Source organism: Mastigoproctus giganteus, chromosome 2 (assembly GCF_048544385.1).
Source record: "Mastigoproctus giganteus isolate SK-2022 chromosome 2, ASM4854438v1, whole genome shotgun sequence".
NCBI classification, from domain to species: domain Eukaryota; kingdom Metazoa; phylum Arthropoda; class Arachnida; order Uropygi; family Thelyphonidae; genus Mastigoproctus; species Mastigoproctus giganteus.
In genome coordinates, this window is record NC_143576.1 from 20,790,641 (window position 1) to 20,817,788 (window position 27,148).

A 27,148-nucleotide genomic window follows, 5' to 3' on the forward strand; every position below is an offset into this window, starting at 1 on the left:
GTGTAGTGTAAGGTTTATGTAGTTAGTGCGTGTTGTGTTGTTTGTGCTGGCCGCTTGGCTACCCAGAAGCAGTAATCACCCGGAAAGGTGCTTGTGAGTACTCGTCCACACCACGGGAAGGTGGACCAGTTCCAGGAGGTAGGACGCTTAGGGTCTCAGTTTATGAGACGCCAAAAAAAAAAAAAAAAAAAGAACACGCCTCTGGGAGTTTATTCCAGAGGTGAAAGAAGAATCAAGAAAAGGAAAGAATAAAAAACAAAAAAGCAGGAGAATTAAAAAATATAATAAGAAAGGTGAATAAACATTAAAAAAAGAGAAAGTAGAGCTTAAAATTCTTAACACTTTCCTTCACTGTCTTCATAAACTGTAGACCTCTCCAAAGCCATTCGAGTCAGCAGAAATTTTCGCCTTTTAAACACCTGATTGGCGAACAAATGAAGCGCATTTAGATCAAAGGGACTTTCAATAAGTTTAGTCTCTTGACCAGGAGAAATTTTTCCCACAGTAGTTTCAAATTCTGTCTTGATGTCCAAATATTGTGGAGAATCATACAAAACATAAGCTCCAACTCTTGGCCTCTCCGCAGAAACAGAACGGTGTATTGCTCAGGCCGAATTTAAACAGTTTATCATTTAACGAACCATGTCCTGTAAGAATATTAGAGCTGAACATGCTCATAGAGAACCACTTACTTGTTCTTGTGTCCATTAAATAAGAAATCATCATCAAACTCTAAAAGCTTCGCCTTGTCGCTGCAACCATACATCTATGTTTACTGCTGAACATTTCATTTCCTCATATCCCCCTAAAGTTTATTTTCCACATTAGGTTTTCCAAAATTTTCTTCCGTGGTCGTCCCCTTCCTTTCTTTCCCAATATTTTTACTTCTGAGATATTCACTAAAAATTTGTTACGTCTTAGCGTGTGTCCTAAAAATTTAGATTGTCTTTTTGCCGCCGTCGTGAGTAGCTGCCGCTTTTCTTGCATCTCGTTCAAGATAGATTCGTTGGATCGTCGCTCGGTCCAGCTAATCCTCAACATCCTCCTCCAGACCCACATCTCCAGTGCCTTCAGTCTATTGATATCTTGCTTGCATGATGTCCAGGTTTCACTTCCATACAGCAGCACACTCCAGACGAATGACTTAGCAAACTTTTTCCTGGTGTCTGCTGGTTAGAATATTTTGCTTGTTTACTGAAAGCTTGCTTGGCAAGGTTGATTCTTCTGATCTCTGTAGTGCACCGGTTGTCCTGGGTAATGAAATTCCCCAAATAACAAAACTGTTTCACTTGTTCCACTTTGATGTTTGTTTGAGGTTGTTCATCATTCTTGGTGACGACAAGTATTTTAGTCTTTTGTGCATTTTATCTTTAGATGTGAATCTTGTAGCCTTAATAATAGCCTTTCCAACATCTTACACAGCTGCTGCTCTGAGTCAGCTAATAATGCTATGTCGTCCGCGAATCTGATGCAGTGAATCTGTTGTCCATTAATCTTGATACCCTTTGCTTCCTGCTTCATTTTTGTTATGGATTCCTCGATGAACATGTTGGAAAGGTACGGGGATAAAGAGCAACCCTACCTGACACCTCTCCTGATCCTTGCTTCCTTTATGGTACCATTAATATCTATTTCAGGATGTTGTATCTTGTACAGATGCAGGATTAGGCTTCTGTCGCTCCAGTCCAGGCCAAAGTTTTTCATGACTCTAAACAACTTCTTCCAATTTACGTTATCAACGGCTTTTTGTATATCAACAAATATGAAACCCGAGGAATAAATTTCTTAGTCGCTAATCCAGCCTCGGATGTATCCCATCTGTCCTGCCATTTGTTCACCAACTCATCCCAACATCTTTTTTCGCTCTCTTAGCATCTTGCTGTGTGTCGATCTCAATCCCCATAAATGCAGTTGGAATCTGTTTACGGATATGAAAGCATAGCCCTCGAAATATGGTAACACTCCAGCACCTGCAAAGCAGCCGTCGATCCTGTTTAACAAACACGTAGAATAGCCAGCAGCATTATCCTTTGCAATGAAATTAGCTTTAGTAAAAAAAAAAAGTAAAGTGTAACTTATGTTTAGGCTCAAACGGCACCAGGGGTTCCCCCCATCTCTGACTAAAATAAAAGTAAGTGTATTCGTGTCAAGCAGCACCAGGGGTTTCCCGTATCTCCGCGTAGTTTTCGTTGTGGGTGTAACAGTTCACTGTAAAAGGCCAGAGATTTAAAAGTGTATGGATTTTGTATGTGTAGTGTTGTGTATCGTTGTTCTTCTGGCGCCATTTAGCCGCTGGACTCCTGCTGAGGCCCAACGTTGCCCGCACTTATCCCCGTGGAGGTAGACCAGGTACACTAGTAGTTTAGAGTAATTACTCTGGCAGGTCCTGCCACCTAGTTTCCCGAGATTTCAGTGGCTAGGACCTTAAAAAAAAAAAAAAAAAGCAGCTTTTTCAGGGGTGAAGCGCTAAAAAGGTTTACAGATCAGAAGTGTTTCCTGATTTTTGCGTTTGAATTTAGAATTTAAATTTTAATTGTGTGGGGCATATGCTTCGATGTATAGTATGAGTGGGGGGGGAAAAGACAGAAATGTGAGGCCAATAGGGAACATGTATGTGGACATGTGTTTTTGTAAAGGGCGGCTCCTAGAACGTGAGTTCAACTCCGCCTCGTATCTCTGTGAAGAACAGTATCACTACAAATGGGCCAGATGTGTGTGACGTCGGTTTGTGTGTATTATGTGTGTTCTGTTGTTATGTTCTGACCGCTTGGCTACCCAGAAGCATCAGTCACCTGGACAGATGATTCTGGGTACTCGTCCACACCACGGGAAGGTGGGCCAGTCCCAATGGAGCACGTACTGTCTCGATACGAGACTCTGAACCACCTGATGTTGCCAAAAGGTGGGCCAGATTTCTCTGGGGGCCTACTCCAGAGAGGAAAAAAAAAAAAAAAAAATAAATAAATAAATAAAATAAAAATTAAACTAAAAACAGAAACAATGTATTTCCCGTGGTGCAAAAAAAAAAAATAATAAAAATAAATAATAATAATAATAAAAAATAAATAAATAAATAAATAAAAAATAATAAAATAAATAATTAAATAAAATAAGAAAAATAAAATAAATTCCCTGTGATGAAAAAAAAAAAAAAAAAAAAAAGGGAGAGCTGTCTGGCACCAATGATAGTCCACATCCCAGTTGTCAGAACAGAGCACGAGTAAAAAAAAAAAAAAAAAAAAAAAAATGAAGCTAAGTAAATGAAAAAAAAAAAAAAAATACTAATAATAATAATAATTACAGAATAATTAAATAATTTTAATCCCACAGTGAAGAGGAAGATGTAAGTCGGGGTGCCAGCAGAGAGAGAGTAAGAGAAAAAAAAAAAAAAATGTGAGAGTGGTTATCTATCCTGCACAGAGGGAGAAAGAAGAAAAGGTGAGACAAGGCTGCTCTTAGTTCCAGGGCAGGACCCGGAAACAGTGCAGAATGCAGGTTTGAGGAAAAATAGAAAAGAATAAATAAAAATAATAATAAAATAAAAATAAATAAAAATAAAAATAATTAAAGAATAAATAAATAATTTTAATCCCACACCACAGTGAAGAGAAAGATGTAAATCGGGTGCCAGCAGAGAGAGAATGAAATGAAAAAAAAAAAAAAAATGGGAGAGTGGTTATCTATCCTGCACAGAGTGGGAAAGAAGAAAAGGTGAGCCAAAGCTGCTCCTAGTTCCAGGGCAGGACCCGGAAACAATGCAGAACGGAGATTAGAAAAAAAAAAAAAAATAGTCAGTAGAAGGGGTGACTTTCAGTTGGCAGTGAAATTGTTAATGATCGGCATTTCCACGTCGGTGATTGACGATCAGTGTCCTCCTCCAGGCAAATACCTCAGCTGCAAAGGTCTGGAAGGCTTCGAGGTTGTTTTGGGTACATATCAGTTGATGCAGATCTGCTGGTGGGAAGTCCTGGATCTTATTCTGGAGACGGTTTCTGATATCGTTGTAATGTACGCACTCCAGAAGCAAGTGTTTCCAACTTTCACTTTGTCCGCAAAAGCAGTAGGGAGTGTCGATGAGTCCCAGTGTATGCAGTTTCTCATTTAGAGAACCGTGTCCGGTAATGAGAAAGGATGATTCGAGGCTGAGGGAGAACCATCGGGCGTTATTTTTAGTGGTTGCGAAGGTTACCTCCGGAAGAAAACTGCGAGTTACAACCCCTACAGTAGAAGAATCCCATCTGGTCTGCCATACATTGAAGAGTTTATTGAGACATCGAGATTTCTCCTGCTTTATATCTGTAGTTAGTGAGAGTTCTATAGAGATCTGTGAGAGTTCTAGAGAGATCTGTAGTGAGAGTGAGAGTTCCAGGATCGTTGCCGGAATAGCTTTTTTAATTCGATAGCAGAGCCCCTTGTAGATTGTGTAAAGGTCGAGGCCAATAGGGAAAACGGCCCCAGTTTTATCAGTAGGGCATGCCCCGCCAGGGGAGTAGGAGTGAAAGGTGGGCTGCTCAGGGGAGCGGCTCAGATCGCCAACAAAGCATTTGTGCAGTTTAACTGCTGTTTTGCCCGATAGGTCAAAACAGCAATTATCTTCATATATTTCGCACTCATGCATGACATGGTGCCATGTTTCCCGTTCTCTGCAGAGGCAGTGTACTTCTTCAATGATGCCCAGGGCGTTAAGTTTTGTCCTGAAGGGCCCGTGAGGAGGAAGATGGTGTTTAGGCCAGGATAGAGCCATGCGGGTTCTTGGGATATTGTTTGGTGACTTGCGTAATGAATTTTTTTGTTACCGCTCCTTTATCTGTTTCCGTCCATCTCCTCTGCCAAATTTGTACTAGTGATCCACTATTCTTTGTTTCTCGTTTCTTTGGTTATTAGTGGGTCGAAGGTAGTTGGGATTCCTTTAGCTAGCAGGTACATAAGCCGGCAAACCTGCAGGGTGCTTGTGCTTGCCGTATTGCACGCTCTTGTTATTGTCAGCAGTATACTGCGTTGGATCGTTTCCAGGATTCTTCTGTTCGCTGCTGTTTCTGCTTTCGTATACCATATGGGAGAACCCATTAATCCGAGGATTAATGATTCATCTCTAAGAGAGTCTCTCCACTCGCTGTCTCATAGAAGTACTGTTTCTGCTGCATGCCTCTTCTACAGATACTTCCATGGGCACTGTTCTTCTGAATTGGCTTCTATAATTCCCGCTCTCTCTTTCAAAACAGTCCGAAGACGTGCCGCCACCAGCCAACATCCATTTACTGTCCAACTTGAAACTCACAGAACCAACTTTTCATCTTCCTCGTTTATTCATTCAACTGCCATTTTCTGGAACAACCTTCCTTCATACGTACCGTATTTCCCCATGTATAAGACGCACCTTTTTTCGAAAAATTTGGGGTATAAAAACTGGGTGCGTCTTATTGTTTTACTTGCAATACCCGCTTTTTCGCGTTTGTTGTCTTTGCGCTCATTGTTTCGCACTTGTTACCGGTATATTAGGTTACGTTTTGCAACGTTCTGCCCAGAAATGGCTCAGAAAAAGATTTTCATACAGTGCTGAATTCAAGTTATGAGGAGTTGTATGAATTTTATGATGAATAAAACTTGAGTTCAATAACTTTATGTAATACATTTTTTTTCAAATTTCGGGCCCCAAAATTAAGTTGCGTCTTATACATGGAGAAATACGGTATTTCCTGAAAATTACAGTCTACAGAAGTTCAAGTCCAATGTCAACAAATATCTTCTTTCGTCTTCTCAACCTCCAACCCAAGCACGGTACTAAGTACTATAGGTTCTAATACCTCTCGTGTTTGGGGTTTACATAAAAAAAAAAAAAAAAAACCCTATGTTATAGTCGGGATGAAAATAGATTTATACTACAGGGACAGGGTTCTCCTATTTAGCCCCCAGTCCCTGCGTGTAACTCTTTCGACAAGTGCTGCGTAGTTTCTCGCAGCAGTTTCTCTTTCAGGTAGGTTAGAAGCGATAGGTTGCGGTCGATGATTATGCCCAGGTATTTGATGTGATTTGACAGCCTGATCTGATTTTTTGACCTGCTGGTTTGATTTGCGACGGTATTTTGAGGTTTAACATCCCCTTAAGTAGCGCTGAGTCCGTTTTTTAGGTGAGATTTTTAGGGTATGGAATTCTGCCTAATCTTGTAGAGTTTCAAGGACTTGTTTTCCCAGTGCTTCAAGGCCCGATCTCGAGTCTGCTGCGATCGTCAGCATGAGGTCGTCTGCGAAGGCCTGGGCCTCCACCTCGCCCAGGTGAGGAACTCGTCAAATACCATATTCCACAGGAGAGGCCCCTGGATCCGCAGGGACTGCCCTCCAGATCCTTGGAGGCAGCCCCTGCGGATCGGCCAGGTCAGTTTCTTGTAGGGCGTCGTTACTTGGGCTTTCCTATCTGTGAGGTAGGTTTCGACACTATTGTAGAGGTTTATTGGCTAGGCTCAGGCGCAGCTGCCCTGTGCCTGGCCAGGACTCTCGACCACTAGAGGGTGTCGAACGCCCCGGAAAAATCCACGGAGATGGCCAGGAAGTATTTCTTAGTGCACTATGTAACTTTAGTGAGGAAGCTCTGAATGGCATCGATGGTTGGCGATCCCGGCTTAAAGCCATATTGCTTGGGTGAGTTTAGATTTGCTTCGTTATAGTGATTGTTGATCCTTTTATGCAATAATCTTTCATAGAGTTTGCTAAGTGTTGATAGCAGGGCTATGGGTCTGTATGAGCTCGGTTTATTCTGGGGTTTATTTGAATTCTTGAGGATCAGTTTTAAATTGACCGTCCTCCAGCTAGAGGGGGAACTGGCCTTCTCTGAAACTGGTATTGAACAGCTGAAGCAAGAGTTCCGGCATAACCTCCGCAGTTTTCTTAGACATTTCTGGCTCGATGAGGTCAAGGCCAGGACACTTGTTGTCCAAGTTCCTGCCAGTGAAACATTCCCCACACCATACAATCACCTCGACCGGCCTGCACTTTTGATACCATGCATGGTGGATCAAGAGCCATCATGTTGATACCAAATCCGTACACGACCATCCACGGTGTGGAGTAAATAACGTGACCGACCAGCAGTCTTCTAATGTCCAACCAACTTTCATGCTCTTTGCACCAGTCGAGTCTTACTCCGATGAACCTTGGTTAAGAGAAGATGTCTGCTAGTATAGCCCATACGTTACGAGCGAGTGACGCATGGTCATGCCAGATATTGTACCGGGTTGGCCTTTTATTGGGTAGTCAACTCTTCAACAGTTCTGCGCCTGTACGAGTCGTCGGACCCGGCGCTCACCTCTAACATCAACCTTTCGCTGACCTTTGCAATTTTGCCGTCGGGTCGTGTTTGACCATTTTGACGCCAGTCCTGGTACACTTTAACTACGGCGGCTCTCTAAGTTCAGCCGTTTGGGAAATCGAGGCACCAGCTCATCGAGCACCCACAATCTGTCCTTTATCAAAGTCCGATAAATCCTTCCTTTAACCCATCACGCTCGGAATTTTACTACCTACTGAACCACTGACACATTATCTATGCTACGTAGGTCGACTAACTCCGCACTCTCGTACCTCACGTGGTCAACGTGTCGCATTCAGTTTTCATAGGGGTGGTCATAATTCAATGATCACTCAGTGTACATGTTGACTAGCCTATTTGTCCTTTTGCTTAGTGACAGGAAAAAAACATGAAAGATGTTGGTTTTCGATTTCAATTTTTTTTTAAAAAAAGTCGTAATTATACCCCTTTTAGTCCGTTGGCAACAATGGAACCTGTACAACAGTTATATCAACAATTTCGGGGATGATCCGCGATGGATGAGAATTACGACCTATTTTATTATGCAGCACTGTATAGTACCACCAAGCTTTTGCCAACTTCGCTCAGAAACTTTTCACCCGCAGAAAACAATAATAATGGCCATAGAAAAACCACGTTCCTCCGCACCTTTCTCTCAACCTGAGGATCAAAGTGGGCATCCTCACCAAAAATTCTTGTCAACTGAACCTGAACTTGATTTCCCCCTTATTCCTAACTAGAGCATTATTGGACGCCCATTAGCGGGCAAAACACGTTAGCCTAGCCATTCAACTGGACAAGATTCTCCAATGATATCTCCGAAACCTGGAATTTCTGTTCCTCGGCATTCCAGGGTGGGATCGCAAACTTTGACATTGTCTTCGTAGGAATATTATGCTAACACAAAGGTGTTAGCATATATAGAATAATATGCTAACACCTTTGTCCTTGGGAATACTACTCAGCCTTATGGCTGAGTAGTATTCCCAAGATCAATGCTAACCCAGAAGATTCCAGGTATGATCATCATTTAGTTCGTCTTCAAGTATTTCCCTGGACTGCTAGCTCTTGGACGTCCAGAATACGATTCCCTTGCTAATCCAGCAGGCTGGTAGGATTTTGTATGACCACGTTAACCCAGTCCTCGGATTGTATAGGATACAGTGGTTTAAGACAACACCCAGGACCCTCGCTGGGCAGCTTTTCTTTCCTCTCCCCTTTCGCCTGGTGGACCCAATGCTTTCATCCACAACCCCTCACTTTTACTTTCATCCCCCTTTTTGCGTACACCCTGTACTCCCCCAGCGATCTACTTTTTTTATTTTTTAACTTAGTCTCAGTCCAGGAAGACGACCTTGGCGGAGATTAGCCAGAGAATAATGGGCAGTCTGGCTTACATCCTAGCGGTGTGTGTGACCAAAGTGGGGTCTCATCACGGGCCCTGCGGTCAAAAGCCACAATCCAACGTAACACTTTTTCTGCATTTTACAGAGTACTTATGGTGCAGTTGTGGGGAATCACCGGTGCCCCCCTCCTCAAACACTATGTACAAGTGTTGCTCCCTGGTAGACAGGACTCCTAGTGAATGCTACGCCTTGGCATCTGAAATCTGTTAGCTGCTAAGATTTGCTCCTCCTCGTTGACAACGAATATTTCCCTGGCGGAATTGCACAGACGGCCATTATGGTAGTTGTCTCTGTCTCCTGTGCCACCGATTATTCCATGAAGATTACATCTGTCAGCATAGTGGCATAGTGTTTTATGAAAGGCACCACCTGTGGTTTCCCACATCTGCACCATGGTACTTTGTGAAGAAGTACAGAATCTCTGTAAAAGCCAGAAAAAGTGTAATGTCTGGTTTCTGTCAGAATAGTGTTATGTTTTGTTGTTGTGTCTCTGGCTGCTTGGCCGCAGAGCCCCTAGTGGGACCCCACGTTGCCCGCCACCACCACTGAGAGGTGAGCCAGGCTGCCCATTATACTCTGGCTGGCCTTTGCCAGGGTTGCCTAAGCTTACTGACAAAGGTCAAGTGAATAAAAAAATAATAAATAAATAAATAGAAATAGTAAAATAATAAAAAATAAATAAATAAATAAATAAATAAAATAAAAAAATATAAATAAATAAAAATATATATATTAAAAAAAAAAGTGGGGGGGGGGAGAAAACAGAGCAGGAGTACAAGTTAGAAGGAACAGAAAGAGGGAAAGGAGGACGGACTGAAGTTAAGGAGCAGTCCGCTCTTTGTGAGGTGAAAATAGGGGTCTGGGAGTGGGAGTTAAAGTAGCTGGGAACAGGTGCCCCTGCATGATTACCAGAGGCCAATGGACTCTGTATCCCGCACTCAGAAGTTCTCCAGAGTGCCACCAATTCCGCACCAGAACGGTGCCAGCTGATCCTACCCTATAAGGGGTTTGCAGCAGTATCCCGCACTCGATGAGTGCCAGCAGTCCCGCACCAGAATGGTACCAGCAGTGTTCCTACCCATAAAGGATTTGGAAGTTGTCAAGGCAGTGTCCTCTAGCGGAGAAGGAGCTAACCCACGCCAGTCTGATTCAGGCCTTGGGCAGCATGATCCAATGTTGTTCTCATTTCAGCAATCTTGGCTAGCCTCAGTGCGAAGATTTCCTGCGCATACACAGTTAGTGCCCTGTATGTGTTTTCATTGAGCAGCAGCGAGGATTCTTGGTTACGTGGATTCCTTAGAATTGCGGTAGCAAACTTGATTCTACTGTTGTCATAGGCAGGGCACTCATACATGAGAAGCCCCCAGGACTCTTCTTCTCCACAATGGCACCGCGGGTCTCTTTCAATCCCAATAGCTGTGAGTTTCTGACGGAAGGGGCCGTGTCCAGTGATAATAAACGTCATGTGCAGACCAGGTGAGAACCATGGAGGGGGCTCTGGGTGAGTATGGTTTATATTTGGGAGGAATCGCCTCGTGATGTCTCCTTTCTGCGTGGTTTCCCAGCTCTGTTGCCATATCGCTTGTAGGTGTTGGGTGATTCTCCTCTTCTCTATCTTGGGGTCATTTGCAAGATCCAGCTGGAGATTTACTATTTCAGCTGGTGTTCCTTTCCTAAGGTGGTAATATAGGCCTCGCCTGACTACTTCTAGGTAGAGTGGCTGACAACCTGTTAGAACTTGCAAGGCAGGGGTGCTAACAGTGCGGCACGCCCTACTAATTGATAGCAGCATGAATCTTTGAATTGTATCCAGCTTCTGTTTGTTTTTTGTTAGTGTAGCTTGTCTATACCAGGTGGAGGCACCATAGCAAACAATCGGGACATATACTGCTTTGTATATGAGGGTCAGAGCTTTGTGCTTCAGGCCCCAGTCGGCTCTGCTCACCCTCCTGATCATGGCGGCATACTTCCGGATTTTGGTGGCTAGATATTTCAGGTGGTTATGGAAAGTAAGACCCGAGTCAATGTAAATACCTAAGTATTTAATCTCTGTGTACATCTGTCAGCAGTGTACTGAACCTTTATGGGTTGAGTGCCCATAACGAGGCACTCAACTGTTTTGAACTATTCACTTCGTTCTCGGACCGCCTTGCGCCTAAGTTGGGTTCTGGCTAGAGCGCTGATAGCCCAGTGTTCCTATCTACAGTGGTTGGATGCTGGGAGGTTCCTTCTGGTAACTAAGTGACCAGTCGAACAACACACTATTCACATAACTCACGCCGACTGGCTTTGCAGAGTACTTGAGAATTTGTGGGAAATCACAAGAACTGCCTACATATGTACACTATGTAACTACTGCTTGGTCGTGATGATACGAAAGTGGTAAATGAATAGAATCCGTTTTGGACTATGAGGTGACGAAAGTAAGGAGTGTTATTCAGGATACCGAGGCATTTTGAAGGTTCTTAGAATGCGTTAAAGATTGTTGATTTGCTGTAGATAAGAGTTGAGAAATGAAAATAATAAACGGGGGAGGGAAGAAGAAAACCGTATGGCGGAGTTAACGAACTACCGGTCAAAATCATCCGATTTTGCTCTGCCTTTTTGTACTCAACTTGTCGATGATTGATTTCGGGAATATAGACGAAAATAAGTTAAACTTTGGGTACTTTTAATTTACTGGCCTTATCTCAAGCGTTTTTAGAGATCTGATTCGAGCGTAAGGGAAAGGTCTTTTCATGAATAAACAGTACCAGACCCAGGCATTGTAATAAACATTGTAGCTACAAGCCGGCTGATCACTTCCTCACTAAAATGATTTACAGATCACTCCTCGTACTGTATGCGTTGCTTAGAACATCTTTTTTCTTTTGACTTGGCTCCATAAAGTCTGACTTAGCAGCTATAATAATTCAATCCACAGATTCAGCCAATAGAATATTATCCAGAAAACTTTTTATCAGATTTATTCTCCGCATGCCTACTTCTCGAAGTTCAAGGAGAGGGGGAGATATTCCACTCCATGGTGTGGAGAGTACTGAAAAATATTATATTGATGGGATTAGCGAGTTAGATTGAAACACTATTTGGGCTGGGGCGGATGATGCTCTTATGATTTAATAATGCCGTACATTTGGGGAAGCATCGTTTAATCATTGATTTCCTAATTTTTTATTAATTAGGGCTTTTTAAGTTATTTCCCTTTTTTTCTCTTTTTTTTTTTTTTTTTTTTTTTTTTTTTCATTAAATGTGTGAACTCCTTTCCTCATTACCCGTTTACATAAGTAACATGAAAATGGCGCAGATAATTCTGTACACGCTACTTTCTTTTAGCTTTTACTGTAATATCATGCAAATGTGAAAGGTTGATTCAAATGATCCATGTAGAAGAAATTACTGTTTTCTTTGAAACTTGTGACAAACTTCCAAGATACGTCATCGCAGGAGTGAATTTATGCAAATCTGCAAATTTTCCGGAGCATAACTAGAAATTTGTTCTGGATAAAATAAGCAAATTACTAACGAAAGAAGGAACTGATTTCAAAGAAATATTTCAAGGCCCAAGAAAATGCGTTGGAAGAAATTGAGATAAATATTTTAGTTTGTAACTTTTCGGGTACTTAAGAATTCTTTTTTTAATTTTAAGATATTTTATTTATACAGTATTGTAAATGACAACTACAGGATGATGTGGTGCACCTCCCTCTCGGCGACCGGGCTAGCCGGGTGGGTAAAGTGCCCGCCTCGGGCTTGGATCAGAGTAGAAAATGCAAAAACCTTGGGAGGTGCAGTATGGCCACAGAAGCTGATTCGCCAACAACTAACAAAAAACCTCCCCTCCTCTGGGCTAAGTTTTTTTTTAAATTACGCTTTCTTAACTTCTGATTTTAGTTTCAATCAGAGATTTCCCACACCACTGTTTCGAAATTCTTGTAACCATAACGGATTATTGAGGTGAGTGGCGTTTTTATTAAATTATCAATATTACAATATGCGAATTACGATTCTAAAGTATCAAGTTTTGAATTGCCGTTGCATTTCAAAATTTGTAACCTTTTCTATTTTCTGTTTCCCCAACAGCATGGTTTGATGATGGGTATCGGTAATGATACTCATTATCTGATGATGGGTAATGCCAATAGATTACTTTGATGAAATCGCATAAAAAAATAATAATAATTAAAGTCGTAGTTCGTAAAAATAAGTAAAGTTGGACAGCAGCTCAGTAAGCATTTACTGATTTAGAACACAAATAGTAGTCCAAATAAAATATAACACGAATAATATGATTTTTTTTAAACAGTAAACTTTAATAACTAATCGGAAGTGGACGGTCCCACCTGAATCGTATTCTTTCTTGGAGGAATCGAAAATTTTGTGTCTGCATTATCTCGTTTATGAAATGATTGTAAAACCATTCTAAAAGAAGTTCTCACTTGCATCATTAAATTCTCGTTTAGGAAAGATTTCCGTTATGCATAAATAAAAATACATACACAGAAGGAAAAAAAAGAGGAGGCAGTCCGAATTATTGATACTGAGGTTTTCTTGTAAATATGTATCGACCTTTTGTAACATGATTGCTTTTCAGCACAAGCGAAACGGAAGCGTGGATGAATTCCCTTCTCGAAAAATGTAGAAACTGCGCATGCGTCAGTTCTGAGATTAATGTATATGTTGAAAATCCATGCAACAATTTTTAGAATGGTAATATAAATATCCTTGTTTTAGAGTACCTTACTTTTATGCTAGGAACGATTTTTATGGACTTTTTACACATCGTGACGGAGTTAGATGTTCTCGGGCTGGTTTTGGTTTTGATCCAGCAAACTGAAGGAAGAATAAACCCACATAGACACGATAATTGCCTTGGTGCATAGCACACAGAACTTATTTTTAACTTTATGCAGTGCATAAAGTTAGGTCCCAAGCATAGGTCTATTTCACAATCTTCTTCAGAGTAAAGTTTAGTATTATTTTTTTTTAAATGGCCATGGCAATTATGAATAGTGGGAAATACACAACACACACACACACACACACACACAGCCTTATTCTCTCTTTGAGCTACCGATGTGGAATGTGTTGGCCTTGCCGTCGCTCGACGTTCAAATTAGTCACACAGGATTCAAATCGGAACTCTGTGCTGGCCATTCCGACTTTTGTACGGTTTTCTATGTCATGAACCATTCTCAAACAGCACCGGCAGTATGGCGTGGGGCGTTATCCTGTTAAAAAAAAAAAAAAAAAAAACACACACACACAGGTCTATATATCAAAACACTGCCAAATTGTCTAAAATGTTAACGTGGGGTCTTCCCAGGGGCCCTGCGGCCAAAAGCCAGGACACCCAACAGAACCCAGCACAATACTTCATTTACAACACAAAAAAATTTTTCTGTCTTTCACAGTGATACTGTTTGTCTCCACAGAGTTCATATGGCGCAGATGTGGGAAACCACCGAAGGCGCCTTTCCCCTAACACTATGCACACTAGTCCAAAATGTTAAGGCAGGCGTTTGCGTTCTGTTTCTCCACACAACCATCAAATTCCTTAGACAACAGTAAACCCGACCTCCTCCAAGCTTCATTGTTGGCACCATGCACTCCGACAGCAAATGTTCTCCAGACATTCTTCACTCCCGCCTATCAGAATAAGATATAGCAAGATTTGTCACTCCATGGAACCACTGCTTTAAGGATCAATTACTGCGTTCGTTGCACCATTCAAGGCAAAACCACTGGTTGCGGTTGGTGATATTTGGTTTATGTCCATCCTCCCTTGAAAAACCAAGCCTTGGTTTTTCAAGGGAGGATGGACATAAACCAAGGCTTGGAGCTCTGCGTACGCAGTGATTTGGACAGATCTCAACCCCTGTTGACGTTGTACAGAGATGTCTGACGAGATTAGTATTAGTAATGGCCGCACGGTGCAAGAAAGTCTATGGCTTATGCTGCGCCAGCCAAAAAAAAAAAAAAAACGAATAAAACAATGATTAAAAACACAACAACAACAAAAATTAATTAAACCTATCATCCTATGCTATAGTCACAAACGCTGTGCGCGTCGGTGTATTGTCTTGAAGCAAGGTGACTCTGCTTTGGTCAATTTCCCGTGCCTCTTGGGCTTCGATTCCTCGTGGGAACATCCCAGTAGGTTAAAATAATATTCGGCATTGATAGTGGCACCTCGTTCCAGGAAACCAACCTTGATCACTCCTTCTGCATCCCAGAAGACGGATGCCATGACTTTCCCAGCTGACTTCTACACTCGAAACTTTTTTTGGGGTGGGGGAAGAGGGATGCTTCCGCTGTTTCGTTTGTGCTTCAAAATTTCATGACCACACCTCACCATTTCCCGCTTCTGATCTGCATTCAGTCCTTTAGGGACCCACTTAGAAACTTTTTTTCATTCATTCCTTGCTCGTGGGAGAAGTTGAATGTTGTCTCAATGTGATCCTCCGGTCTTGCATCTTCTTACACGCTTAAATACTGCAATCAACTTTTTGACCGTGGCGTATGAAGGACAAGATTCCTTTAATGTTTGCTGCATGTCTTCATAAATTTCTTTCGGCAACATTCCCTTTAACTGAAGGTACTCAATGACTGCAGGCGCCTCCGTAGCCAGGTGGGAAGGAGCAGCAGTGCGTAGCACACGCTTCTTGATTAGACCGGGGTTCGAGCCCGTCACCACCAAATACGGAGGATGCGGAAAGGTCAGGGAATGACCACCGCATATCCCGGAGCAATATGGCCTTAGTTGCTAATGCTCCTAAAAAAAAAAAAAAAAAAAAAAACCAAACCTCAATGACTGCACGGTGCTTGATTCCGTCAACATTTACCTTCCACACTTCAGCGCCCTCTGTGACGACACCACATCTATGATTGGCAGGTCATTTCTGACTGGCCATCTAGTGACCATAGAGTTATCTCCTTTTATGTAAAAAAATGTCACAACTTCAGCTAGTCAATATTTGAGTGCCAGAGTCGGTTCGGTTCTCACTGAAAACAATTGATTGGTCTGCGTTCGATGCATCAATTCTTATGGACTTCTCTGTGATAAGGCAATGTCAGTTAATAGAGTATTCGGCTGACTCTCTTGCTGTATTTATACAGGATTCAATTATAACAGCGGCGTACAAAGCTGGTAAGAAGAAAGTTGCTAGATCGAAATCCTGTCTTTGGTGGACTTCAGAGTTAACAGTATTGGGGTGAGCAGTAAACAGGGCTAAAAGACAATATCGACGCCACAGACATTGGTCCCCCTCCGAGGTTGCAAGGCTGCACGAGGACTATTTGTCCTTAAAAAAGATTTATAGTAGGAAGATAGCTGATCAAAAACGCACGACTTTCACTTTTTGTGAAAGTATCGGGAAATTCTAACTCTTGGGGTTTACTATATAAACTGTTACTTGACAAATTCAGGTATGGGGAAGTGTTTAATACTGTAACCACGGATATCAGTGAGACTATTAGTTGGAAGGACTCCGTTGAGATAATTTTAAGTAAGCTATTTCGAACTGACGATCCTCAGGAAGATACTGATCATCAAGCTGGTATAAGTAGAGATATTCAGCTCTTTATAGCTAGAGATCATACTGCAGAGTTTACGATGGATGAACTTATATATGTAAAACTCCTGGCCATGTCGCCGTGATGAGAATTATTGTTTCTAGTACTTGTACTGTACTTATCAGCAATAAAATAAATTTATTATTACAGGAGTTTTGAAGAAGCTTAATCTCACAAAATGTCCTGGAATTGATTTAGTCGAGAATATATTTATATCAAAGTTCTATAAGTCGTTACCTAATATCCTTTTAATAATGTACAACAGATGTCTAACAAAAGGGCTGTTTCCAACGCAGTGGAAGATTGCATTATTGAAGTTGTTAGAAAACCGGGGAAGCCACTATCTGAACCTTAATCATATCGCCCGATCGCTCTTTTGGTAAAATGCTTGAAAGGTTAATGGCATTACTGGTAACCGACCTGCTAATGCAGCAGGATATGATATCGCCTCAGCAATATGGGTTCACTCCTGGGAAATCCTGTGAAGATTGTCTAGTGGCGTTTCGAACGCATATTGAAAATTCTACATCCAAATATGAATTAGCAATCTACGTTGATTTCGAGGGGGCATTTGATACATTTGGTGGGAGGCAGCGATGGCTCAGTTAAGAAACGATGATTGTTCCAAGGAACTAGATACGTGCTAGTGAAGTCCAAGCACTTTGAGCTACTAAAATAGGTTGTGAGAGGGTGTCCTCAAGGCTCCGTTTTGGAACCTAGTCTTACAGAATTGGTTGGTTCGCACATTCCCTAACTGCAAGGTGCTGCCATTTGCAGATGATCTGACTATTATAATTGCAGGACGATCTCGCTCACTCTTAGAACAGAGAGCTAGTAGTGTACTGACAGACTTAAGTTCTTGAGCTCAAAGCTTGCTATTAGTCCTTACAAAACTAAAATGATGCTATTTAAAACAGCTTTAGATATAAATCGACCTCCTCAGATCAAGTTGAATGGTGTACTGTTACCTATGGTCCTTGATACCTGGGAATTATTGTGGACAGTAAGTTATAATTTCCAGCACTTATATTTAAGCAATAAAATCGGGAAATAATTTTCTGGTGCTATCGAATTTCAAAGAATGACTGGGGCCTATCATATAAAACACTGTTTCTGTATTTCAAGGCAATATTCCTTCCTATAACTAAGTACGCTGCAGGAGCCTGGTTCCATAGAGTTAAAAATAGCTAGGTCTCGGGCTAAACTAAATTCTGTACAGCGCATCATGCTTCTTGGTATTCTAAGAGTGTACAGAACGGTGTCCACTGCCGCGCTACCCTTGGATCTACATTTGTTGTATCGTGTTTTTTGCTACCGTATTAAGAGAGAAATTCCTACAGACATTTTTGGTATAGAGATCAATATTCGCTCTGACTGTAGAGGCAAAAAGAAAAGATGTATGAATGAAGTAATCAAGATGGGATACAATACCAACTGGAAGAGCGACAACTTGTTTATTCCGAATGATAAAAAAGTTCGCAATTGGTTTACACCTAGTTTACAGTCGTCATTTTTGTTAACAGGGCACGGGTCAATGAATAAGAAATTATATGCACTAGGACTAAGTAATATGTACCTTTGTTTTTGCGGGACCAGGGAAGGCTGGCAGCACATACTATATGATTGTCGAATATATGACAATGCCAGGTTGATAATAAAATCCATCTGACTGGAGGCATCGATGTTTTGATGCTGCCGTTTTTAATGGTTGCACAACTGGAAGGTCTACTCTTCTTTTCTTTATCTCTCTTTTTCCCCCTCTGGAGTGGGCCCCAGAGAGGGATTTTTTTTTTTTTTTTTTGTCTCATACTCTGAGACCATAGGTGTCCCACCTACTGCAACTGGCCCACCCTCCCGTGGTGTGGACGAGTACACACAAACCTACACCAACACATTTCTGGCCCTTTTACAGTGGCTCGGTCTTCACAGATATTCTTCATAGATATGTTCTGCAGGAAGTATAGCTACAAACCTGAAATTTTCTATGAAAACACACGAGTTGCAGCACAGATTGACATTTCACGAAAACCTTTGCAATCTACACTGGGCTAAAATCTTTTCAACTCCCCCGTATAACGTCAAGTTAGTGTCACAATTACGAATTTTGCGGATTACCCAGAAAAATTTATTTCCGAACAGCCCAAAATAATAAGAAATCTACAGTATTTTAAGATAAAAAGTGCGAGCACGCTTGTCAGTAAATTTGTATTTATTCCATATTGTTGATTTTTTTTTTTTTTTTTTTTTTAAATGTGAAGACATCTATAGCGGCACGTACACTGGAATGTAACAGAAGTTTAGCAATCACGTCGCACTACCGCGCGACTGCAAATGTAATGTGAAATAATGAAATTAAAGCGATAGCATACGGGGCCACGGTAGTCTTGTGGCAACGTCGCTGGCTTGCTGAATAGCTGATCGAGGTTCGATTCCAGCCGCTACCCTTATGGGAATTTTCCCAGGGGCATTCAGCATTGAGTTTGGCGGTCTCAAACCGTGGTCGTGAGGTTTTTCACCGGGATTGACTCCGGTTTTCCCCTCACAACAGGCAAACCGCCCTTCGCGACGAGGGGTACACGAAAATTTGATAGGGCTAGGGACGCGAGTAGACTAAACTCCGCAGCGTTTTCGCTGCGGACTTTACTCTTGAGGGAAGGGGGTTAGTGGGGCAGCCGCGTCCCATCATATATAATTGGGATGTCACAATCATACTTCCTGCAGGAAGTCACTATTCTACAGTGTATAAATAAAGCATGTCACCTTAAAGGGAATTTACTCATTAAATAAACTAACCACTGAACGTTAAAATGTAATCTTATTTTTTGGCTTTTATAAAATCAGGTGCCACATGATTCTGCAATTCACTTGGATCTCAAATGTTACAGACAAGTCGATCACAGAATCCAGCACACCTGCGGGTAAAGTAAAATGAGTACAGTATTGTACTGTACTGTTCATATGATATGCTGTACAAGTAAACTAAATATGTAATCATAGCACTAACTCTTACCATTTATAAGACGCAATCTCTAAATATCTTTGAACACAATCGACTTTTCAGTAACAACCTTTCCAAATAAAATCATCACAAAGCAGTAATTCCTACCGATTGTGGTTAAGTCAGCTTGTTTGTATTCATGTTTAAGTTGTATACATATTCCATGTAATAATTAACCGAATATTTTCCAGACGTCCGACTTCCTGATGATTACAACGAAAACCTCGCTCGCCTTCTTTATACAAGAAAGTAAGTTATGTGTACTGTTAGTGCAATCTTTTTTGCTAGACCTTTACGACTCTGATTTAATATCTTTAATGGTAAAATGGCAGATATATTTTAATAGCCAATCTTATGACTAAATTCTGCTAAAAATTTAATTCGTATAACGTTTCACGTGATATCATTCTTTTCAGAAAAGTGGCTATAAAGTGCCATGGCCTGCCACAGTAACATTGAAAAAATAAAGTAAACATCTTGTTGTTATGTATTTATTTATAACTGAGGTTTTAAATGATACGTATTGCTGTTGTTACACACGATGTGACAATAAAGTTTCCGGACTGGTGCTGCTGCAGTCCTGTTCGATGAGTTTGTAGTTCAAACTTCATTCAACAGATGGTTATACAAAGATTGTTCAGTAGGCTGATAGATTGCAATTAACAACCAGTTTCATTACTACCATTAACGTTCCTCCTCATCACGATTTGGCAATGGAGCAACGAACGAATATCAAATTTTGCTTTAAACTGAGAAAACCTGCAACGGAAACGTATGAAATGTCGTCTTATCACTGTGTTTGAATAATATATGCGGTTTAAAGACGGACGCGGTGTACCTAAGAAGTGGGCGTGCCATCAACCTCTCGAAATGAGGCATGAAATCCTCGTTTGACCCCCCACATTGATGGTTAATGAGTTGGATATGAAGGGTTCAGAGCAAGCAGTGGACTTCAAAATCATCACCAAAACGTTGTCTAGGATCAAGACGATAGTGATCACGCGTTTTTGACAAATCCTGTTTGTCGAAATAATGTGATCACAAGGAATTTGTACCTGAAAAGAAGAAGAGTCAATGCTGTGTATAGGCGCTTTAAAAAATATTGAAATGCATTTCCTGGGTGAGGTGGGAATTTAGAGAGAAAGGCAGCTGGTTCTTGTTGCACGACAATGCCGCAAAATTTCTGACGAAACATGGCATTGTGCAGTTCAGCCTCCCCCCCCCCCCAAAAAAAAAATATGTATTCTCCTGATCTTGCACCAGCGGACTTCGTTTCCAAGATGAAAACTGCCCTCAGATCTTTCAGGATGTTAGGGACATGAAGAAAAATGTAACCGCCGATTCTTTTCAAAAACTTTTACAACAGTGTGTTAAGCGCATTCAGTCAGGTGGTGATAAAATAAAACCATTTTTTACCTCCTTCACTGTGTTCTTCTTATTGCCCGACTCTAGGAACTTTATTGCCACATCTCATACAGTAAATAATCAATGTATGCGCTGCTGAACGATGACTAGATTATGCAAAAGTAAAACTGGCTCCTGTTTATTTGCAATTAATCGGCTAAGTAATTTAAAAAATATATTTATCCTCGCTGTAATACGATCAAAGCATTGTTAACAAAAAAAAAAGTTCATTTTGGCAGTACCAGTTAACATCATTAAAAATAATGAACTCTGAATTTCATTCAAAATTCGCCGAGTTGAGTACGTGATAAATTCTCGTGAGGATGCTCCTAATCAGATCAATACCAGATTTTCAGCGTATGTGCTGTTGGCCCTGGGAAGGCTTTTAGGTTCAGTTGCTCCCCTACAGAAACACCGCTATAAATTTGGAACAAAATCTACAATCGGGTTTTGCAGATGTATAAACTGTAAGAGGAGGAACAGGGACAATGCACATTCTGTAAGGGATCCGCTCTGTCCAGAATATCAGAAGGCAGCTGAACTTGCAAATGAATAATACACAAATAAACCATCTAAATTACAATAGATCTACCAACAAATGCTTCCTAAAAATAATGCAGGTGAACGCGCAATGTTCATGTTTGTAGGATAAAGTAGACATTTTGGCTATTCAGGAGCCCTACTCGATGTATAGACAAACGGACAAGTTATATCACTTTGTTGGATACCCGTTAGTAGCTAGAGTCGTTGCATGTGAATCCAAGCAGCCAAAAACTGCCATTGTTGTATTTAATGGAGTTCTAACTGTAACAGTCATATCTTGTTTTTATACATCCTCTTCTACCTGCATCCATATTTCTACCAAATTTTTAGACTTCTACATGGTTTCTTTATATTGTGCTCCAAATGATAATATTGTGGTACCAATGCATCTTTTGGAAGAAATCTTAAGCACTTTTCCTAGTGCAAATATATTTCAACTGACTCCAATGCAAAATCTCAACTTTGGTTTAGCGAACGCAACGACGCTAGAGGTTCTGTTTGAAGAATTTATATTAACTAACCATTGGAATGTGCATAATCTTCCCAACAAGCCAACAACCTTTTGGAACGTTCACGAACGGTCTAACATAGACCTTACCCTTTCTTCTCCATGCTTGTCGCAGCATGTAAAAAACTGGACAGTCTGCCCGGATGTATGCAATAGCGATCACCGTGCTATCACTTTTGATTTAGTATTAAATGTTAGGGATGGAGGTTCTTCAGGTCACCTTCAGGATTTAAACCGCTTCTCTATCAGAACTACGAACTGGACCAAATTTAAGCAAGTCTTGCAACAAGAATTTTCAGATGATAAAATTGCACAATTGTACGTTTATCTGCAGTAGAATATGCTTACTTTGTGCAAAACACTCTTTACAGAGCTTTGACTGAATCTACTAAAAGGAAAGTTAGGAGACCTGGCTCCACCCAATAGTGGAATCCCCAGTTATCTGTTTTGAGAAGACGGGTTATAAATGCAAGGAAGAATTTCTAGAGGCACAGATACTTAACAGAAACAGACGTTAGGCGACTAAAAGAAGTATATTGTCAATTATGTAAGGAATATTTCGAAGCTATTGCGGAAGCCAAAAGATCCACATGGCAGAAACTAGTGTCCCATTACAGGTAATTCTGACCCATGGCGATTAATATACAAAATTTGTCGTGCCAAACTTGTAACTGCCGAGATATATAGTTCTGTTTATTCTAACGGAAGTCTGACTACTGATTGGCTCTCCACGGTTGAAGCTATTATAGAGAGACTTTTCTCTGATGATCATCCAGAGCAAGACACAACCGAACAAGCTCAGTTAAGGTTCGTTAACGGATCTTACAAGGGATCAAATGACACAGAAATTTAGTCTAGATGAAGTTGCACTTGCAATTTTTAAAAATCAATCTGCCAAAATGTTCTGGAATGGACTTAGTTTAAAATGTGGCAATCAAAAGATTTCACCAACATTTCCCACATATATTGTTGAATGTATTCAACGAATGTCTATTAGGGAGACTCCCCCAAATTTTTGGAAGATTGCATTAGTAAAGATGCTCAGAAAGCCTGCAAAATTGGCAACGGATCCAAAGGCATATCGCCCAATATCCGCCTTATGAGAGATTATTAGCGCCTAGGATGCAGAAGGTTTTGGCTGCAAGTAATATGAGTTCTAATTCACAATTCGGCTTTAAGAAAGGCTCCTCCACTGAAGATGCCATCAGAAATTTGGTGAATCTATGTAAAACTACAGACAAAAAATACATGATGGTTGATTTTATCGACTTTGAGGGCGCTTTGGATACTCTGGTGAGAGAGCGCCCCTAGGTCACTTCGAGAGGCAGAATGTGATGATTTACTATATCAGGTTATTACAAATTTGTAGATCTTATTTTTCAAATAGGCAGATAAAAGTCATCTCATAACACTTGGAATTTTCAAAATTCATTTCCAGAGGATGCCCACAAGGTTCGGTCCTTGGGCCTCTCCTCTGGAATTCTGTTTTAGACCAATGGTTACTAAAAGAAAGTCAAATTTGCAATAAAATAGCATATGCCGACGATTTAGCGATATGCATACCAGGCAGGACAAGACTTTTGCTAGAAACACATGGGAAAGAAATCCTGGATGATTTGCTGGAATGGTCTAGAATAAACAAATTAAAAATTTCTGAGACGAAAACTAAAATGATCTTCAACAATAAACTGGATTATAACAGACCTCCAAAACTTCATATCAACAATATCCAAATTCCTTGTTTCTTAAAATAAATACTTGGTCTCTTAATTGATGATAAATTTTCTTTTATCCCCCACGTAAAGAACTTAGCTGAAAAGATTAACAAGTTTACTGCCAAAGTGATTAGGCTCTCAAGAGCTGAATGGGGTATAAAGCACAAAACTTTGGCATTCTATTATAAGGCTATATTTTTGACAATTGTAGTATATGCGCCTGCCATATGGTTTCCCAGGGTTACTCACGTCACAGTGAAGGCCAAACTGTTATCATTGCAGAGAAAGATGATATTGGCAACACACAGATGCAGCAGAACAACATCAACCAATGCTTTACAAGTGATCTCAGGTTGTATCCCGATTGACCTTTATGTGGCATACCGACGCATGATTTCTAACTTAAAGAAAGGTTTGGAAACTCAAATCCTCGACATTGCAAGTAATCCGGCCATGGATTACTTAGTAACACTCGTAACACTCGTAACAAAGTAACACTCGGCAGGAGAAAATTTATCTTTGGACAAAATTCACTGAGAAGTGGAAATACAGATGGCGAAACAGGACTCACTACCAGAGAGTTCATTGAAGACGCAACGTTTGCTGTAAATAAGAAAGTTATGGGATGGTTTTATCCTTCAATGACAACGTCATATTTAATAACTGGACATGGTTCACTGCGGGATAAATTGTAAATTTGGACTTGAACCTGACCCTTTGTGTTTTTGTGGGGCAGTAGAAGATTGGAGGCATGTTCTGCTTCATTGCCCGGCGTATGACGACTTCAGACTCAGAACTATTTAACAGCACTAAACCTATTAGGACTGACAACCTCGATATTTTTATTCAAGATGCCAAGAACTTTGCAGCATTCCAATCCTTTTCTGACAAGGTGTTTAAAAGACTCACCTTGTTTACTAATTCTAGAAGTGGACAGTAGTATTGACGGAAAATATAATTTCATGATGTATTCATGAAATTATATTTCTACCTTACAACTGTTAACTTAGAAACTAAATGTTGTGTTCTTAAATTAGTAATAATATAGAATGTATAAAACGGTATTAACTATACATAAAATTTTTTTATTTATGAATATGGTAATAGTTTCAATTAGGTTAATACCATAATCACCTGGTAAAATAATAATGTTTGGCTTTTGCCTGAACAGAACAAACATCACGTGAAAGGTACTCTACCATAAGTCACGAACTCTGCAATTGTGAGAGGGCAATAAAGTGGAAAGTAAGTTCTTATTTATTTACGACAGCTTCCAGAAGAAGAAAGAGATAAAAGCAAGCAAACCAGCCATTTCTACAAATTAAATTTTCTCACTTGGAAATAGCTTTTTTTTCTCGTCTTTCTGACCTAATATGCTCGGTTTCTAATCGTATTATCGAATCGCTCATCTGATGTAAGAGGAAATTCTAACCAGTCAGTTGTTCTCTTGATGAAATGAAAGCGCCACTTTTGCTGCAGATTGCAATGTTTACTTTCCGTATGGACGAAACATTGTTTCGAGCATAAAAAAAACAATGAATCCCCCAAAAAGTGGCCGTCTAACAACTGTTAAGCTCTCTTCGACGTTCAATATAATGGCCATTCTTCGTAACGCATCACGAGCGACCACACGGAGCACTCATAAATTTGTTACCTTTTGTGTAAGTTCTATTCCAAGCGTGGGCTGACCCTAGATGAGTTGACTCTTATTGATTGTCTTTGTTCTCTAAGGCGAAACAATAACTCACCAAAAAAAAAAAAAAAAAACCTTTCTGTTCTGAAGAGAATAAAATGAATACCATAATGAATTTCCAAATAGATATTAAAAGTGCAACAACAAAAATTCGAGTGCACGCGCTTGTGGTAGGTTAGCAGCTTACATAAATATTAAATTTCTGAATACTATTCTTGCAGAAAGGGTGAAAAATGGAATTTCATTATCATTAAATGAAGTCGGGAAAATAATTATCTAACAACAGAGCACGTGTACTGAATTTCTTTATCGATATCTCGTAGTCCATGATTTTAAGGAGAAAAGGTTTTAGCATCCTCTTCGCCCCCCCCCCCCCCACAATATGCTTAGATATAATACAAAATAAAATTCATAATTGAGACATATTTCGTTTAGATATCAATATATTATACAGTATTCCCACTTTCAATATGGTTAACAAAAAAATCTTTCTTGGGAGAAAGAATTCCGCACTGGCAACAAAACTAAATAAGACTTGTTCCCAGGGAGGAAACATATTTGCTTTACAGATGATTACAGAGAAATTTTTAAGTTTAATTTATTGGTGACAGTTGAATTAATTTTGTAAGCAAGGATGTATATTTGCTAGCTTTGCCACTAGGAGCACTACGATCGTCCCTACAAGTGAAATTGTTTCATTTAATGCTACCGTAAAAATGTTCTTTCAGGACGCCCATTATATTTTTTCTTTAATCCTGTGGAATAACGAATATCAGCCATAAAAGAAAAGAAAATTGTACTTCTAGACATTAAACGACTTAAACTGGAGCTACACTTGCAAAAAAAACTTGACTGCTACGTACTATTTTTGGTGTGTAAGACCAAACGACTTCAGCTATAAAACCATGAAATAAAAATTAAAGGTTTTAATTTGTAGCGTTAGTGTAATAAATTAAATTCAAAATCTTTTTTCATTATAGGAGGAGTTGTATCCGACGTGGGGGAGGCTGTGATCAACGACCCACTGAATGCTGTTACAATTCTTCTTGCAGATGTAATCTATGGGGAACCAACTGTCGATGTCAGAGGATGGGACTATTTCAGAAATGGGGCAAATAACCAAACAAAGTTACCTTCAGGCTCTCTTAAGTGTACTACAGAACATCGCAAAACAATATACTAAATGTGTTTGAAATTTCATAAATGTCGCTGTCGCTTGCAATGTCCAAAGCGCTGAGTAATGCAACTAAGAATTTGAATAAATGTTTAGCGATTGTGTTAGCCATCCACGTTATTTAAAGCGATTCCTAGCTGATAGTAAAGATGTGTTTCGCGCCTACCAAAAAAAAAGATTTGAAACTTTTTTGAATTATTTGCAACAAAGAAACCAATTAATATAGATCTGTTATACGGGGTTCCTTGAAGAATATCGCATATTAAAACTTCTAGATTAATGTATAAAATATCCTAGAAATGGGGTCAGTTTTTGTATTCTGACCTTTTCCGTGACTCAGTAATTAGAAAAAGTTGGCACTCCGCGATATATACGAGAATCGCTTTCAAGATTACAGCTACTATTTGGACGTTAAACGCTACAGTAACTACGAATTATTCTATCTTCCCTTCTTTGTACTGCAACTTCTCTATAATCTTTAGAAAACGAGCAGTTTTCGACGCCGCCGGTAAAAGTTTTTTTATGGGTATTTACATCAGCAATCGCTTTTACAAACATAGAATGGGAAAATAATCCTGATTTTGATTCCCTTGACCGACGTTTGCATTTGAAAGTACATCGTGACATTGTTTCAACCTTCACACAAATGCGCTGTTAGCAGACTTTTCAGTCGCAAAAAAAGTAATCGTTAGGTACGTACCTACTTCCAAGCCACTTCCGGAAGAAGTGGCTTGGTAAAAACAAGTGGAGAAGTCCGGGTTCGAATTTCTTTAAGTTGTCAATCAGAATAAAAATTAATTTTGATTGAAAGGACGAAGGTTTCCACAAAGGTT

The 27,148-nt window shown here is 40.2% G+C and overlaps 1 protein-coding gene across 1 annotated transcript in view; it reads left to right on the forward strand.

Moving 5' to 3' along the window:
* LOC150089203 (xibalbin-1-like) overlaps positions 1–26,419 on the forward strand; it is an 87,959-nt gene extending 61,540 nt beyond the window's left edge. Inside the window, exons 3-4 of the mRNA XM_090390371.1 lie at positions 19,470–19,527; positions 26,122–26,419. Coding sequence (XP_090246497.1) covers positions 19,470–19,527; positions 26,122–26,260 — 197 coding nt within the window. The 3' untranslated portion in view covers positions 26,261–26,419. The remainder of the gene's footprint in view (positions 1–19,469; positions 19,528–26,121) is intronic.
* Positions 26,420–27,148: the final 729 nt, after the last annotated feature.